The 19,579-nt window shown below is 45.8% G+C and overlaps 1 protein-coding gene across 1 annotated transcript in view; it reads left to right on the top strand.

The window, feature by feature from the left end:
• The first annotated feature begins 13,190 nt into the window (after positions 1–13,190).
• The window catches only part of CHURC1 (churchill domain containing 1), an 80,962-nt gene continuing 74,573 nt past the window's right edge, over positions 13,191–19,579 (top strand). The window contains exon 1 of the mRNA XM_069208908.1: positions 13,191–13,410. Coding sequence (XP_069065009.1) covers positions 13,372–13,410 — 39 coding nt within the window. The 5' untranslated portion in view covers positions 13,191–13,371. The remainder of the gene's footprint in view (positions 13,411–19,579) is intronic.

Here is a 19,579-nt window from a genome sequence, read left to right on the forward strand (position 1 = left end):
AACAATAATCTCCATGTTTTAAATGCCCTGAAGCTGAAGGGGATTTCTTTCACCTAGTGTGGTCATGTCCAAAGATCACAGGGTATTGGTCAGCCATTTTTACAACCCTATCATGTGTCGTGGGATTGCAGATTACACCCACACCCCACATTGCACTGTTGGGAATATTAGAGGACATCGAGGGACCCCGAAGTGGCGATACCTCGATAGGTCTGGGTACTTTGCTTGTAAAATGAGACATTGTACGCTGCTGGAACTCACTGGATCCCCTCAATGTGCCGGAAAGGCATGCAGCCATGAAGTGTTTTGCAGAACTGGAGGAGTCATTCTATGGCTGCCCCTGAAAACACAATACGGCTTGAGGCAAATGGTGGAGCCACTACAGACTGGTGGGGTAGCGTACTGAGATGGACAACCTGGTTATCAGAGTGCTGTTGTGCATTATGTTTCTTTGCACCCAAAGCTTGCATGGGGTTTGCAATAAAAGCTGTAAAACTAATAAAGTTATTTTATTTAAAAAAAAATAAAAAAAGGAATACAGCAATGTGATTTATTGTTCAACAAACATGGACTGCAGCTGAGGGGTAGTCCAATTTGAATGTTGTTGATTTTAATATTTTGTACACAATGTTATTTAAGGAACGTTTTTTTATTTCTTTTTATATGATTTTTCAGCCTTGAGAAAGTTCTTTGGAACGAAATGAGTTGGCTGTTTTTTCATTCAATGAATTTTGAAACAATAAATATTATGAAAATTTGAACTTCACGTTTAGTGAACTACTCATTTTTTTGGAATTTGGAGCATGTCCTCAAGATGCTAATATTGTCATGCACATTTATGACAAACCTGTAAAATTGTGATATGAATCAGAGTGTTTTTCCAAATTATATTTTGAGATTTGTTCCAATTTGTTATTTTCAAAAAATGCAGGGTCTTTCACAGCGGGATTCCTGGGGTATAGCATCTGTTAATTGATTGTGGATAGGCATTAGGAGATGAGGTGTGATGAAATTCTCCATTGGCTGCTTTTGATGTTTGAAACTCTAGGTAATAAAGTTTTGCCCTTCATTATTACCTATGACAATTCTGAAAATTTCAAATTTTAAAGTCAGTTTTATTATTTTAGTTAATTGTACCTTAATAGCTCCCTAAGTACCCATTAACACTTGCAATCCCTGAACTAGCCCTTAATACTCCCTTTCCCTGCACCCTAAAAACCCTACTACCGAATAATGCTACCCTTCCCTGAACCTTAAAAGCCACAAACCACCCAGTAACACTACCAATTCCTAAACCATACCAACCCCTTCCTACTTCCTTTGCACACCCTTCCCTTACCCTATAACCCCTTACTGTCCCTTACTACCAGCCTTCCTTGAACCTTAAGAACTGTTTACTGCATCTTAACGCTACCCTTGCATGAACCTTAGGAACCTTTTACAATCCTCTTTATGATACCCTTCTCTGATCTCAAAAACCCTTAATCCTTTAAAGCTACCCTGACCCTGAAACCCCTTAGAGCTACTGTTCCCTGAACCCTAAAATAAATTATCACTGAATGCTACCCTTCTCGTACTCTTAAAAGCCCATTACTAAACGTATATTCTATCCATCCATGAACCCTAAAACTCTAGAACTACCTCTTAATGCTGCCCTTGCCTGAACCCTAAAATGGCCCAACCTTTTACTATCCCTTAATGCTACCCTTCCCTGAAGCCAAAAAGCCATTACGACCCCATACTCCTATCCTTCCCTGAGCACAAAAACAAATACTACCTCTTAACACTACCCTTCCCTGAACCCTGAAACATCTTACCACTTTTTTACACTCCTCCCTCCCTGAACCTTCAAAGTCTTGTACTAAACCTTAATGCTACCCTCCCATGAACCCTAAAAGCCCCTAATTGCCCCTTGGCGGAACCCTGAATCCTAAAAATCAAATAAAAGCCCCCCACCTCTTTATCCCTCACTGTTAATGCTCCTCTCTATGTCAGCAGGAGGGCTGCAAGATGCCCCTGCTCCTAGTACACTTACTTTTGCCCCATAAGGGTCAACATTTTTCAATTTTCTTTGTAGCCACAACATTGTCATTCTATTTTTTCAGTAGGCAACATTTTTGACACAACTTTTCTACTCTTATGATCCTGGTACTGTTTTTTCCTGAGCCCACTTCTGTATACAGTGTTTCCTGATCTAGTTCCTTAGTCAATGTGTGTGTCTGTGTTGAAACGTTGATCATTATTACCAAGGGTACCAGTGACACTCTGGGGATTGGTGCCTCTGACACACAGACTCACCCAGCACTCTTCCTCCATCAAGTCAAGTATATCTTTATTTGCTACATTTTTGGTGCATAAAAACAAGATAAACACAGTGCAGACATGCAATAAATATCAAATTCATCCAAGCCATTATAAAAGAACAGCTGCACAAAATTCATAAAACAAAATGCAGGTGAAAACACATACATGTTTTCTTAACTATTTGTCATATAAAAGAATCTACAGAACAGCATATGAAAGGACTATGTAGCTGTTGTAAAAACAACAGGGCAGGTTTACATTGGCTAAATTTAACATTTGTGGCAATAAACACTTTCTTCTAGATCAGTGGTTCCCAACCTGCGGTCCGGGGACCCTTGGGGATCCGCGAAGTCTCCTCAGGGGGTCCGCGACTGCTTAGAAAATTAAATATTATTAACAGATAAGGTCCCCAGCTTTCAGTAAAGACTCAGAGGGGGGTCCCCGGATTCCAAAAAAGATTTAGTGGGGGTCTCCAGGCTCCAGTAATGACAAAGTGGGGATCCACAGAAGTCAAAATGTTGGGAACCACTGTTCTAGGTGTCTGATAAAAACAGCAGAAAAAACATAATGTGCAGAGTCGACTGAACAGACTTGCCATCACATGGACAGGGCTCAAGTCCTTTAAAGTGCAACTATTGGCTGGAAATCCCACCAAAAGTGGTTATAAATTAAAATGAAATCTGGTAAATACAAAGCGCTGCTGTCCGTTGAAGATAAACGAAAGGTAATGTTGAAGGCCCTCATAGATGTGTAACAGATTAAGGGGGTGATTCTGATTCTGGCGGGCGGCGGAGGCCGCCCGCCAGAATTCCGCCCCCATTATACCGCTCCGCGGTCAGAAGACCGCGGAGGGTATTGTGAGTTTTTCCCTGGGCTGGCGGGCGGTCTCCAAAAGACCGCCCGCCAGCCCAGGGAAAAACTCCCTTCCCACGAGGATGCCGGCTCGTAATCGAGCCGGCGGAGTGGGAAGGTGCGACGGGTGCAGTGGCACCCGTCGCGTATTTCAGTGTCTGCAAGGCAGACACTGAAATACTTTGCGGGGCCCTCTTACGGGGGCCCCTGCCGTGCCCATGCATGTTGGCATGGGCACGGCAGGGGCCCCCAGGGGCCCCGCGACCCCCCCTACCGCCATCCTGTTCATGGCGGCTTTCCCGCCATGAACAGGATGGCGGTAGGGGGGGTCAGAATCCTCATGGCGGCGGAGCGTGCACCGCCGCCATGAAGGATTCCCCCGAGCAGCGGTAAGTCGGCGGGAGCCCGCCGACTTGCCGCTTCTGACCGCGGCTGAACCGCCGCGGTCAGAATGCTCGTGGGAGCACCGCCAGCCTGTTGGCGGTGCTCCCGTGGTCGGTGGCCCTGGCGGCCACCGGCCGCCAGGGTCAGAATGACCCCCTATATGTACACACTCAGTTTGTGATTATCTAAATGTGCTCTCTTTAGTAAGGCCTTTTGATAAAATAGTTGTTTTATACAACCATTACTCCATACAAGCCGTTTGGTACCTACCAAGACTCTGTGAGATTAAGGCCCTCATTACAACCCTGGCGGACGGTGGAGAAGTGGCGGTAATACCGCCAACAGGCTGGTGGGAAAAAAAATGGAATTATGACCATGGCGGTTACCGCCATGGTCATCCGCCACTTCTCCGTTCTGACCGCCAGGGCGGTGACGACCGCTGGGCTGGAGACTTCGGTCTCCAGCCCGGCGGCCGCCTCAAGACCGCCGGCGGTATCACGACCCTGCTGACCGCCATGGATTTCATGGGTTTGGGAACCGCCATGAAATCCATGGCGGTAGGCACTATCAGTGCCAGGGAATTCCTTCCCTGGCACTGATAGGGGTCTCCCCCACCCCCCACACCACCCCGAGTCCTCCCCCTACCCCTACCCCCACCCCCCTGCCATCCCCTAAAGGTGGCAGGACCCCCTCCCCACCCCTACTCCCAACATAGGAACACACCCCCACCCAACACGCATACAGACACCACCAATCCACATACCCGCACACATAACAACATACATACCAACATATACACACACAGTCGTGCACGCACACATACTCACAGACAGACACGCCCACATACTCACAGACATACAAACAGACAGACACGCACACATTTTCCAAACACACGACACACACCCCCACATGCATACATGCACTCACACACCCCCTCTACATACTCACACGCACACCCCCATGCACGCACACAACACCCCCCCACCCCCTCCCCTAACAGACGATCAACTTACCTGCTCCGTTGATCCTCCGGGAGGGGACGGGCTCCATGGGGGCAGCTCTGCCACAAGCTCCCCGTCACCAGAACACCGCCACGCCGAATCACGGAACGTGATTCAGTGGGCGGTGTTCTGATGACGGGGCGGTGGAGGTGGAGCAACCTCCACTTCCCCGCCGACCGCCAGTATGGCTGCTGGCGGCTCTCCGTCCGGAAAAGGACGTAGGGCTGCCAGCAGTCATAATTTGCCGAGTGGAAAAAACCGCCAACACTGGCAGTCTTCAGCACGGCGGTTCCTCAAAGACCGCCGAGGTCGTAATGACCCCCTTAGTACTCCTTGCCTTACTGTAAGGTCTTTTTACCTCATGGAGAAATCACTTTCCAAGGAGCATTCAAACTACTATTTATGCTTGTTTGTCTATCGTTCTTCTGCTTTGCACCTTCTTGCTGTGTTTGTATTGTCATTCTAGCTTTGTCTTTTGCAGGCTTTATTCAGTTCATGCCCAGTTTCTGGATCCCAGACCATCCCAACCTTCTCCATTCCTCAGATTCTGCCCTGCTTGCTTTCTAGTTTTCAAGTACTTCTTTGTGTACGCTTAACCCCTTCTCTTAAATTTCCCCTTTTCCCGGCTGACAGCAAACATTCACTTAGTTAGCCTACTACTCATCTCAGCAGATCCCGGACAGCAGGTTGTTTTGTTAAGAATTTCCTACAGCTGCCAGTATAACGGCTTAGCTCATCCCTGAAAAACAGACCCGGGTGAGCTTGCACATCACCTAAGTGTTCTGCAAATAATGAAGTCCATTAATTAAATCAATAAAACAATCAATCAGGATTTGTAGAGTGCATTAATCACCCGCAAGGGTATCCAAGCACCGAGATCTGAGCTGCTCAGGAGGCATCAGTTGAAAATCTAAATCTTGTGTCCCCTTCTGAACTCCTGAAGAGAGGGTGAAGTCCAGAGATGGTGGGTGAGGCTATTCCAGGACTTCACGGCGAGGTAGGAGAAGGAGATTTCTCTACTGTTGCTTTGGTGGATGTGGGGGTGTGAACGAGGGAGAGCGAAGTGGATCACAGGAGTCTGGAGGGTTGTTGGAAGCTCAGGCGGTGGTTGATGTATGCTGGTCATTGGTTGTGCAGGACCTTGCAGGTGCGAGTCAGAATCTTGAATTGGCATCTCTCGTGGACGGGGAGCCAGTGGAGTTTCTTCAGGGAAGTGGTGATGTGAGCCTGTCAAGGGAAGGTCGAGGATGAGTAAGGCTACTGAGTTCGCAATGGTCTGCAGTCTCTTGAGGAGGTGTGAGGTAAATCCAGTGTAGAGTGCATGGCCATAATCCAAGCAGCTGGTGGCAAGAGCTTGATTGATAGTGCTTATAGTGGAGACTGGGAGCCATTTAAAAATCTTCTGGAGCGTGCCCAGGATGAGGAAGAAGGCGGAGGAAACTAAACTGATCGGGTTCATCATAGTGAGTTTTCAGTCTAAGACGATGCAGAGGTTCTGGGTGTAGTCCATGGGGGTGGAGATGGTCCCAGATCGGCAGGCCACCAGGAGTTGATCAACAGTGGGTAGGTGTTCCCAAAGATCAGTACCTCTGTATTGTCTGTGTTGAGCTTGAGGCAGTTGTCTCTCATCCAGACGGCGACGATGGTCAGGCACAGGTGGAAGTTGCCTTAGCGGAGGAATGGTCTTCAGATAGAGAGAGGATAAGCGGGGTGTCATCTGTTTGGGGGATAATGTTCGGTCCGTGGTTTCTGACGATGTTGGCCAGGAGGGTCATGTAGGCATTGAACACAGTGGGGCCGAGGGATGATCCTTGAGGGACACCGCAAATTATGTTCTTGGGCTCTGAGGTTTAAGGTGTAAAGTGGACTCTCTGTATTCTTCCGGTGAGGAAGGATGCAATCCATCTGAAGCCATCCTTTTGGATTCCGATCTGATAAAGCCTCTTGATCAGGGTGTGTGAGACACAGTGTCAACGGCCACTGAGAGGTCGAGGAGGATCAGTTCAGCCGCTTCTCCCCGGTCTAAGAGGGTTCTGATGTTGTCAGTGGCTGCAATCAGGGCAGTTTTGGTGCTGTGGTTTGTGCAGAATCCGGACTGGGATGCGTCCATAAGGTTTTTGTTCTCTAGGTATTCTGTGAGTTGGTGGTTGATGGCTTTTTCAAGGACTTTGGCAGGAAGGTAGAGCAGTGAGCTGACCCAATAGTGTTTGAGCTCATTGCGGTCAGCAGACGGTTTCTTGAGAAGGGGTTTGACTTCACCCTGTTTCCACTCATCTGGGAAGATGTCTGATGTTATTGATTTTGTTAAAGATGGATGTGAACTTGTTGCTGATGATGTTATTGCTAGGTTGAACATGTGGTGTGTTGTCAGGGGTCCATGGGAGCTGCTGAGTGGATGGAATTCATGATGTCAGTGGTGCTCTGTGTGGTGAGCTAGTCCCAAGCAGTGATCTGGTAGTTGGGGGTGGAGTCTGTGGGGGCAGGGAGGCTGAGGATGGTGGGGGTTGGAGTTCAAAGATTTTGTAGATGGTGGAGATCTTGAGGTGGAAGAAGTCCACCAGGGTGTTGCAGAGTTCTTGTGAGGGGGTGATGATGTTATCTGTAGCTAAGGGATTGGAAAACTCCTTGACGATGCTGAAGAAGTCTTTGCTGTGGTTGGAGCTGGCTTTGATTTGGTCGGCTAAGGTGTTCCTTCTCATTTCTTTCAGAGTTCGGTGGTACTGGTTGAGGGAAGTCTTTAAGGTATTCTGATCAGTTGGCTCCTTGGTGGTGCACCATTTCCTTTCAAGTTGTTTGCATTTGGGTTTCATGGTTCTCTATTCCAGGATGTACCAGCTGGCTTCTTTGGAGGATCTACTAAGTTTGTTGGGTTTGATGGAGGCAACTTTGTCAGCGCAGTCGGAGATCCAGGTGCTGAAGTTTTTAACAGCCTGTTCAAGGTTCGTAGAGGTGTCAGGGTGGGAAATGCTGAGGGTGCTGGTCCATCGGCTTTCGGATTTTTATTGTTCCAGCTGTGGTTTGAGGCGCTGGGTGTCTGTTGGTGCCCTGGTCGCTGTTGTGAAGGTAAACTGGACAACTGCGTGGTCCCTCCAGGTGAGCTTGGTGGCGTGGCTGTACTTGACTCTGTTGTTGGCTGTGAAGATAGGGTCCACCTACTTCTATTACTTCCTTAAAGTATTAATCCCCACTTGCAATAGACCTATTACTGTGTATGCTCTCGTCAATTCTAGGTCCTCTGGCTGTTGTATTGACAATAGGTTTCAGACTGAAGCTCATTCCCTATTACAGAGAAATCTGTGAAGGATGAAGTCCGAAGAACTGATGCAACTCACCTAACAAGGGGAGGAGAATGTTAACAAATCGTGATCTTTTTGATTGTTACTCAGACTGGCCATGTGGAGCACATTTATTTTGACCTTATTAACACATCCTACTTTTCCACTGTATTTGGAACTAACTGGTTGAGATTTCATAACCCACAGATCAATTAGGAAGGACACAATGGGGGTTATTACAACTTTGGAGGAGGTTTTAATCCGTCCCAAAAGTGACGGTAAAGTGACGGATATACCACCAGCCGTATTACGAGTTCCATAGGATATAATGGACTCGTAATACGGCTGGTGGTATATCCGTCACTTTACCGTCACTTTTGGGACGGATTAACACCTCCTCCAAAGTTGTAATAACCCCCAATATCTTCTCTTCATCCTTTCCCACTGTGGAGAACTGTCACTATTTTCACCTGATTCACCAATGCAGGTGTATCATGGAAAAAACGCAAGTGTCCACACTCTCCTAACAGAATCTCCAGCAGTTCACCCAAATACACGAATAAACTAAAGGACATCCTAGGGGTGAGGGGGGAAGAGAAACATGTGCTGGCAGTTTAGCAGATTCTGATGTACTTCCGATTGTGGCTCATACAGGACAGATCATCGACAATCACCTCAGAAGCTGTAACATACACACACAAAATATTATACGCTTGCTAATTAGAATCACATTAAATATTCAATTAAAATGTAAGCCAGACTTATATAAATTGAGCCCAATTTGAATACCTGTCAGAGTATTTTATCTAGCTCATCATGGGTTTCTCTGACATTTGCTGTCTTTTAAATTATACTTCTAAAAGGTAAATAACAAATGTTTGGTCTCTGTAAATGCATATTATCTTCAGTTTAGAAATTAATCTATACCATGTGAAAATAAACACTAGCTTATCACACAAGAGTGGCGGCCGAAACAAACCAAGCCTTCATTGGTAATGAAGAGTTAATCAGGAACCCAATAAGAAAAGAAATGTTAAGCGTTGTGCCTCAGAGCTAATTTGTAAACAAAGTTATTTATAGCCTTTCTTGATTCCTCTAGAGTTCTAGGAACATAATTCTTCCTTCTGATCAGAAATACAATTAGACAAAATTAATTGTTTCAGCTTCTTAAAGAAAAATGCTTCATTAACAGCAGCTGGCTTGGGTAACTTGTGACTGTTTGGGAAGCAGGAAATGTTTGTAGCTGAGCTGCTTAAATATGCAGAAGTTGCAAAAGTGGCAAATTATGTATTAAATGGCAAATTATGTATTACATCCCCTTGGAAGAAGACTCATCAGTTTCGTTTTCACAGAGCACCGTGGACACTGATGATTCAAACTCTGTATTTGTTTATTTAACTGAGAGAGAGCAACTTAAGTTATGGAACTTTAATTATCATTTTGAGGCCTACTCTGTGCTACGCCCTGTAGGCCAGTGTGCATAAATGCTGTAATGCCTCCTCTTTTAAACTGCTTACAATTATTTTGCCATTCTTGCCTATTTCTTCCTGTGACACTATATCTTACAAAAGGCCTCTTTCTGTCCTCTTCTAATGTAAAGCAGAGCAGTAGTGTAACTGTGTCTGTGATTGTGTATCTGGACAACATGTTAATTAACACCAATAACCTAGAAGAATACTGTCAGCAGGTACGAGAAGTTCTCACATGGCTTAGGAAGCATTCCCTGTATGCCAAAGTAAAAACAATGACTGTTTGAGCTACAGTGTACAGCATTTTTAGGGTTTGAAATTTCTGGAACAGGAAAGCCATTGATCCAACAAAGGTAAAAGAAGTGCTGCATGGCCATCTCTAGAGATGCAAAGGGGGTGCAAAGGTTCATAGGATTTGCCGTCTTCTGTAGATAGTTCATAAAACAATTCTTCAACCATAATGCAGCGCATTGCTCAGCTAAGCATAAAAGAAGTCAATTTCAGCTGGGCGGATGAACACAAAAAGTGTTTAAGAAATCAAAATCAACTTCACTTCCACTCACATCTTGAGACATCCCAATGAACTGCTTCCTAATTTAGGTGAGAACCAATACATCTCCACTTCTAAGTGTAGCTGTATTATCCCAACAGGATCTCAAGAACAACGAAATGCAACCTGTATCTTACTATTTACTATGGCAGACACAGAAAAAACTACAGTATTACAAAACTTATGACAGGAGCTTTTAGCAGTCAATGAAGTCTTTGCACATCGCAACATCACGTAGAAGGAGTCCATCATACAATCACAGGGTGGACTGGCCATAAGAATTATCTCTAACAACTATTAAATGTGCAAACACAAAGCCTGCTAGATGGACATTATTTTCTCAATTCAACTACCAGATAACATACTGAACCAGTAATAGATATTGCAAAGCAGGTTCACCCACTCAACTAACTGATAAATCAGGATTAACAGACTCTACTCCTTATATTTTGATATTTCCTCTTCCCAAGCTCTAGATTTTTTTTAAGTAGTCAAATTAACTCAACGGGAAATTCAGACCCAGCAAGGGATCCAACAAGACAAAATATTCTTTAGAAATTACCTCTTAATTCACTGTGAAGCTTAGTGCATTTGCTGCCAACAGATTCAATCTATGGTGTATCAGTGGTGTCACAATTCACCAGTGGCAGGACATCCTAGGCTTAAAGTTGATCAGTAGGAACTTTGGCAGACCACTCTCAGAAAATCCATTGAAAAGTACATTAAGAGACATGAAATATGAGTTGAAGCCAAGGCTTCACAAACACCTGCAGCAACACCCCCTACTCTGTCAACCATGAAGAATGATCTTGATTGCCTTTATTGTGGAATCAAACCCTATAAATGGCTACACCACTTGTGGTCACTGCCTCCATCACTAAAATGGATCACTTTATCCCCTTCCAGAAACTTCATTTTGCCACAGAACTAGCAAGCATTTTCATTTTTAATGTTTTACATCTTCATGGCCTTCCAAACTTCATCACAGACAGAGGAACTCAAGCCACAATCCTTTTTGTTGCAGGGGTTTAGGAGAGAAGGAGGTACTAACCAGATACCACCCGCAGACAGGCAATCAAACAAAACTGGTAAATCAGTCACTGGAGCAATATTGAAGATCAATACATGAACCACAAAAATGTTTGGTACAGAAGGACTGCTTTTGCAGAGTTTTGATATAATTATTATCTGAGCTCATAATTAGGGCACTACCCCTTCTTTTGTTCTTATTGATATAATCAACACATGCTACCATTGAAGGTCACAACTCCCACATTTCCTTCATAACAGCTCTTCTGGACAGTCATCAAACATTTTTAATGTTAAAGTCATGTCTGTGGTTGCCATCAATTCCTCTCTGCCTTTTGAGGAACTTGGGGCTACACTGCTCCACAAACTCTAACTTTGCTTTCACCCAGAGGGTCTAGGTATGTGTACTCCTCAGCCAACTCTATTTCACAATTTGACTTACTTTCAAGATATTGTTCTTGTGACTAAGATTCATATGACTCATAAGCTTTTGGAGAAGACTGCAAGCATCATTTCCTGCACCCCTATAACAACGTATTAATTGATAACGATGAAGGGCAGTTACCTTGAACCATGTATCCATAGATACACGGCACTGGTTGCATCAACAATGGTGAAAACTAAAGATTGCACATAAGTGTTACCATGCACTGTATTTACCATAATACATCTGGGCGAACAGGCATGTGAGGCAGTGTGCTCCCTTTCCTCTTGGTTTGTATGAGGCGACCTTGAGCTGATGAGCTCTGGTTGATGCACCATTTCCAGCACCCCTAAAACATCCTGTCACTCTCTAATTATGAAAGACAGCTATCCTGAAACATGTATCCAGAGATACATCAACAATGATGAAAACTAAGGACTGTCACTGAAGTAAATGTTGTCATGCACCCCATTTACCATGATGCAACCGAGTGCTGGGATATGAGGCAGTATGTTTGGTTTCCCTTTTGTTTTACAAGGCTCCCTTGAGCTGATGAGTTCTGGTTGATGCACCTGCGCGAAGTGAGTGGTACCGAGTTCCAAGATGACTTTGGGCCACATTTCCAGCACCCGAAAAACTTGTCACTCTCTACTAATGAAGCACAATTGTCCTGAAAGCATACCTGCCAACATTTCAGAAGAGGAAAGTTGGAGATTTTAAAAAATAATCGGGAGAATGTATACCCCCTTTGACTTCTATTGAAGCGAAGGTCATTTCAGGTAGGAGTCAGACAAAACTAAGCAGTTTTTGCTTCAAAAATTGGGAGTGTCCCACCTGAATCAGGTCTATTGGCATGTGTGGTCTAGAGATACACAGCACTGGCTACACAAACAATGGTGAAAACTAAACACTGACACTGAAGTTAGTGATACCATGCACTGTGTTTACCATAATGCATCTGGGCGAACTGAGTGCTGAGCTGTGGGCAGTGTGCTCCCTTCCCCCCACCTTTCTGACCCAACGAGACTCCGTCCATGCTCCGGATACAGGAGGTAAACTGTCTAGCTATGATGCAGTAGGCAGGGCCACTGAAATTATGTGATTCTGCTGCTGTGGAGTTTTTCGCATAGTTATGGATCTGCTGCATTTGGCACATAAGCCATCATCTGCTGCATAATTTGCAGATTTTAACAAAAACGTGTTTTTAGCTCAAACGGATCAAAAGTTACTTAAAATGTGGCGATGCGTGTTGCTGTGCAGTGGAAGGCACTTTGCAAAGGTTGACAGTTCACCTTTCAGTTGCATATTGCCTTGGGGGTTGAGCTAGTACTAATAAGGTGAGATTGTTGTCCAGTGTTAATGTGTACAAATGACAAAATACTGAAATTATACTGTTATAAGATGTGCCACCTTAGGTCGCATAATTAGCATTTTCTTGCTACATAATTTAGTGAACCATGCTGCATAGTTTGGTCCTCTCTTTCCACATAATTCCAGAGGCCCTGCCAATAGGTAGCACAGGCATTACGGCCTCCTGGAACTGTCCTCTCAAGATTGTGGTGAGACCTCTAGTTTTCTTTCAGACAACCAAGAGGCCATTGGTCGTTGAACGTTAAAAAGGAACTTATTTGAACAACTAACTGATTCGGGTCTGCCTTGAGTTAAAAAGAAACGGTACTGCCATATTGCTCTAACACCATTTTAAATTCGGAACGTTAGATCGCACGAACATAAATATATATTAAATAAGGTAATGCAGGCAATATATGCTCCTTTAAATAAAGACGACAAAATCGAGTGACATATTTAACAAGCTGTAGTTTAATATAATTTGGATTCCTAATTGATTTGTTTATGAGAGATAAAGAGATTTTTGGTCGGGTCCTGCCTCCTGCGCGCGCTGGCGCCGGTTGCTGCCCGTTCCAAGATGGCGCCGCCGTGTAAACTGGAAGGCGGAACCCTCGCTCGTGACTCTCATTCGGAATAGCTGAAAGTGCTGCTCGTCCTCATCGTTTCCGCTAACCGTCCCCGCATAATAATAATAATAATCAGACCAGGAACTTCAGAGCGAGGAGCAGGTACCATGTGTACAGACTGCGTGACGAAAGAGTACCCCGAACGGGTAAGTGCAGCGGCCCACAGCCAGTCAGGCCGGTGACAACTTTCACGTCCACGGCCGTCGAGCCAAATGGTCTCGCGCATCAGTTAAGGATTGAACTTCCCTATTGACTTCTGTTGAGGCAAAAGTAATTCCTGGCTGGAGGTAGCTAAAATAAAGCAATTTTTAGCTTTAAAAATAGGGAGTCTCCAGCTGTGTCCGACCTGTTGGCAAGTATGCTTAGTATCTCAAACGACATCACTGCATTGCATAATTAGCCTATTGCGGATGTAACGCCCCCCCGCCCCCCATCTCGCCCGCATTTGGTGGGTGTATCAATGCTTGGATAAATTTTCCACGCCATATGTTAGGGATCACCCACTATCACTTCACCGGACACATTGGGTGTGCAGAGATTATTTGCGTTGGTGAAGACGTCAGAAGACATGTTTGTTAGCTAGGGCAGGGAGCTAGGAACGAAGTGGAGCATTTTTGGCATTTCATTCTAATCCCCCTTTAAATTTAAATACGCCATGTAAAAAGATACAACTCTGTGTGAGATTGAGTTTATCAAATGTGGTTACTGTTCGTACTTTATTTGAATTCTAATCTGTTTTGTTGTACCACTGGGGGCATTAGTTTTGGACCCAACTGTTTCGGGGGTTAATGGATCATCTGTGACATTATATAGCACATAAGAGTCAGAGGCATGGGGTTCAGTCCATTTGACCGTTTGATTTACCTGCGTTATGTATCATCTTTCACAAGTGGCCTTCTGCAACACTACATTTTGCTGCTGATGATGGTGACCCATGTTCGCCATGTGACCACGGCTTCTCAAAGTGCCACAGTGCCCCAGCTACTATGCACCCTCTCCTGCTCTGCACCATAATCCACTGGTGATTGGGGTGGCATCTCTGACAACAAGTCTAATTCGCAGGTCCCATTGGCAGATGGGCGGTGCTGAGTGAGCTGCAGCATCAGACACACAAGGGTGGGGCAATGCTTCTGTACTCTTTAGAAGGTCGTAATCCCGAGGCTGACTGGATGGGCACCTAAATCCGTACTAGACCTCATAGCCCCCTCATGTTCAACTCTAGCTCCTTCATCCTCCTCGACAACCTTAACTTCCACCTGGTGGACCACACAGACCAGAACACTGCTGATCTCCTGGAAAACCTGAACCCATTTGGAATTTCCCAACAAGTGAGGGACCCCACCGACATCGCGAGGCATCTCCTAAATTCTGTCTTCACCAACTTCTCTGACAACAGGGGGAAACGCACACTCGCCTCACTTGGACCAAACTCTCCCTGGTCCTTATTGATCTTTACCTTAATCACCAATGAAGAACCACACCAACCAAAACCACCTTTTGAAACAGGCACATTATTTCCAAGGAAACCTGGGCCACAGAACTACTCTGCCACCACCCGTTCCACTAAGACAACCTTACCGGATTCTTTGACAGCTTCAACAGCTGGATGACATCCTGCATGGGTGCTATGGCCCCACGCAAATCCACAACAACCTCAAGGACTAGACCTCAAACAAACTGGTACAACATTGAGCTATGACTCGCCATGCACCATTGCAAGCAGCAAGAGCACAGATGGAGTCTCGCCCACACAGAGGCAAATGGACCCACACACCATCTCTGCGACACTACTGCAATCAACTCCAAGCTGTCAAGCATGCACACTTGATCAAACGGATTGACAAAAGTAGCAGTAACGCAAAAACAAAGTCTTCTCCATAGTGAAGGAATTTACCTACCTCAACGCCAGTGCCACGACCGCCACAATCTCTCATAAGTGCTATTCCCAGCATGCTCTTTACTTCAACAACATAAGTACAATCTACAGAAACTTCACACCCCAACCGGGCCTCTCCACTCTGACAGCCCTCCAACACACTGGCCAAGCAGTTCTGGCTGGGCTGGTCCTATTGGAGCACAGTCAAGATAGATTTCAGCATGGGCAAACTGAGGTGGCATAGTGTGCAAAATAACAATAGATTGGGATGTGGCCTGAGTGATTACCAGTGGCTGAGATTAATTCACTTATTCTATTCATCACTTTTTGTATACTTTACTGTGTTGCTCTTAGTGGGAGGGGTATACCCAGACGTGGATCCCATGCAGAGTGTCACTGGAATCAAGCTAAACCTGGCTGATGAGCCATAGTCCGAGCGAGTCCGGGCCTAGGTTGCTAGTTTTTCGATTCAGAGAGGACTTGGCCTGGCAGTTTTGGCTGGACTGTGCCCCTTGGAGCTGGATCAAGGCCAATTTGTATACGGCTGGGTCCAAACGAAGGTGACATGGTTTACAAAATAACAATAGAATGGAATGCAGCCTTGAGTGATTATCAGTGACTGAGGTTAATTAAAGCATTCTATCCATCTCTTTTTGTGTACTTTAGTGTGTCACCCTTATTGGGACGGGTATACCTAGATGTATGTCCTGTGCACACTTTTTCACTGGAGCCAAGTGATGATATGCGTTAATCGGGGTAAACCGGTCTGAGGTGTTCCGGTTCAGAGAGGACCTGGCCTCACAGTTTGGACTAGACTGTTCCTACTGGAGCAGTCAAACTGAGGTGGCATGGTGTGCAAAATAACAATGGACTGGGATACAGCCCTAAGTAATTACTAGTGGCTGAGAATAATTCAAGCATTCCATCAATCAGTTTTTGTATAATTTAATGCTACACCCCAGAGGGCGTTCAACCTCAATTCACAGTGGCACCAATCCCCACTGACGACAAGACCAGGCCTGTACCCACCCTACACAAGCAATATGGGCAGTCCATCCAAGACTTGGGCGTGTCGCTGTCACAGGGGAGTGATGCAATCTGCACATTGTAGGGGAGAGTTTACCAGAAAACCAATGCACCTGTGTGACCTTACCCATCAAAAGCAGCCAGGCCACCACTCCAAATATGAGGCGGACACACGTGGTACAGGGCCACGCAAGGCAGCAAGTAGTGCTAGGGAGACAACCAGCTAACCAGGCTTGTGCTAAAGAACTCCTCAGTAACTTGCTCGCCTGCTACCACAAGGTCATCCCAACTGAAGACCCGCCCAGGAAGGATAATCTGAAGGGAAAACAGCAATGGCAACAGTACCAACTATTGAGCCCTTCCTCGCCTCAGGGCAGCCGTCTGCACAAGCATCCACATGGAATCTGGGTGGAGATGCACTTTGTTCCCACTGTAGTAGAAGACCATGAGAAATGCCCTTTGCTATTACTTCTTGTGGGTAAAGACATCTACAAATTGTCACTCAGTCACCTCAAGGCAGTTTCCCCGTTTACCTACACTACAATTTTTCCCACACTCATTGACCATTTTAAACCCATGGCCAAAGCAGCCTATAAGGAATTCTTACTACATGAAGATCAGTTGGGACCAGAGGTGTCTCGCAACACTTTTTACAACCGGCTCAAGGAGATTGCCAGGATGTACACTCTGGAGGATGAAACAGTGAAGATCAGGGCACATTTAATCCAGGGGTGCACCTCTGACATTATGACCTTAGGGCACTCCTAATAAATTCAGAGGCAAATCCTTCCTCATGGAGCCTTCCTTAATAAACCTATGAGAAGTGAACCAATAAATCAGGTCCCCAAGGAAGAGCACCCACGAAAAGGGGGATGGCGTCAAACGGCACTGTGGAGGACCGTCTCCTCATCCAAGAGACTGCCTGGCCCGTGGAAAAAGATGCTCCATGTGTGGAAAGATGAACCACTTCACTGAAGTGTGCAGGTTATCTTGCCCCCTGAAGGTGCCTTCATAGAAAATGGTGAACACTGTTGCATCCCTCACAAGTGGCTCTGAGGAAGGTGACATGAAGGACAAGAGAGAAGAGGCGGTTTAAGTCATGGTTCCCTCCAAGTTGCTAGTTATTGGTTGGCAACAAGCCGCTGAGTACCATCATTGATACTGGTCGGACCATTAACCTATTGGCCAAGAAAATTGTGATACCCTAGGCAACTAGCCAACAATAACTACGAAGATCAGAGTGTATTCTTGCAAACATTCCAGGCCACTGCCCATAGTGAATAGGTTTGCTATTAACATCACCCATGGTGACGTCGTCAGCCAAGTGAAGGTGTGTATCACACAAGGAAGCATGGTATGTAATTCAGCTGGCAGGCTGCAGAAAGATCACTGCTCAGTCAGTTCACATTCACAGTGCACACTGAGTTAGATGGGCTCCTTGCATGGGGCGTCTGAAAGCAAAAATTGTATTGGTACACATCAGTCATGTCATGGCCCACAGTATTGTGACACAGCTTGGTGACTTCATCTCCGGCCAAAAGTTGAAAAAGATGGAAGAGGCCAACATCGACAAAACTGTAAATGGACCCCAAGGGTTACTGCTGATAGTAGTGACTTGTAAACTCAAGCAACCAAGCGAAGTAAGGCTGCTGCTGAATATGTGCATACCAAACCTGTCCTTCAAGCAAGAGCGGCACTAACCATCCTCACAGGTAATAACATCACTGGAGTTCCCATCTCCATCTGCACAGGAAGGGGCATTACTGGATTTCCCACCATCCATCTGCACAGGAAGTAATATCACTGGTTTCCTGCCAAAACTGTTTTTAAAAAGATAAGCAAATGAAGAGGACTAATTCCCCATCATCCATTTACATAGGAAGTGACATCACTGGTTTCCCGCCCAAACTGTCTTAATTTTTTGGTGGCCACAGCATACATGTGCAGCAGGCGCACCAAAGATGCATCCAAAGAAAGCCTGTCTTTGCCAGCACGCTGATCATCATCCCACCAATCTCTCCCTTGGTGCTACTCCTCTGCGCCCTCATCCCAGGTTGCATCTCCCAACCCTGCTGCCGTCCAGCACTGAAGGTGCATTCTCCTGTGCCACTTGCCATTTCACATGAACCCTCCTGCACCCACCCCACTCCGCATCTCTCACCCAAGATATTCAGCAGAGAACCACAAACACCAACCCCCCTCCCCCACTACATCACGCTCCTTGCTGTTCTGTATACTTCTCAACCCTCGTTCCCTCACTAAACACAACCTTGACATTTTGGATCTACTAAAGAACCGCCCTCCGGAATGCTGTTCTGAACCAAAACCTGTCTGGCATCCTTGTAGGCTCACATCCTTGTCACTGCAGTCCCCTGGGAATACAGGGTTGCAGCATGCAACCAGTGCATGTAAGGCCCCACACCAGTCACTGGACACTTACTGGACCTCATCTTCAGCTTCAGTGACATCACAGTAGACAAGCCCCCACTGATCATCTGCCTCTATCACAACCTTCCAACTTCAGCATACTCATCCCACACAAATGCAGAAACACCATCATCAAATCTTCACAACAGGATTGGAACAAAATCTGAGAAGCATCTCCCAACATCAATGCTTGGATCCCCACCTGCGCATTCACCTCAGCTCCTATCAAAGCCACAAAAACCAGACTGCTAGAAAGCTCACCAAATACTACTGCAGGTAACTTGAACACAGATGTACCCAGAGTTAGACCAGCATTGACAAAAGCACCTTCAGACACCACAATCCGAAAATAAGAGTTCAGTGACCTTATCGAAATTAGCACCAACAGCGCCAAGGCAATCTTTACCTTAGTGAAAGACTTCACCTTTCATTCCGCAGGCTCCATGAGCATAATACCCAATGTTCTTATTCTTCAGCAACAAGATCACCGGTATCTGTGACCAGTTCGATCCTCAACCAGACCATTTCACCCTCTCAGCCCTTCTGCCCAGCTCGACTAACAATCAGAGGACCACCCTGACCACTTGGCTCACCATCACTAGTTTTGAAACCTCAACAACAGTGCAGTCCCTACACTCTGGTACACGCTCAAACTCCTGCCCTCACCACGTCTTCATCAATGGACAGCCCCCATCAGCATAACCCTAACTCCAGTCCTGAATGACTCACAGCCCTACCTGGATGCCTGAAAACACACCACAGTACTTCACCCATCATCCCCCTCAAGAAACCCTCAGCAGACCAAAAAATGCCAGCCAACCACCGACCTATATCGCTACTACACTACCTGGCTAAAGTCATGGAAAAGATGATAAATGCATAGCCACTCAGCGCAGCGATAACCACATCCACAGTAAATAGACTGCCCTCATTGCAGTCACTGACAACATCTGGATGATCATGGACAGAGGCGGCACCACAGCTCT

This window comes from Pleurodeles waltl, chromosome 9 (genome assembly GCF_031143425.1).
Source record: "Pleurodeles waltl isolate 20211129_DDA chromosome 9, aPleWal1.hap1.20221129, whole genome shotgun sequence".
Classification (NCBI taxonomy): Eukaryota; Metazoa; Chordata; class Amphibia; order Caudata; family Salamandridae; genus Pleurodeles; species Pleurodeles waltl.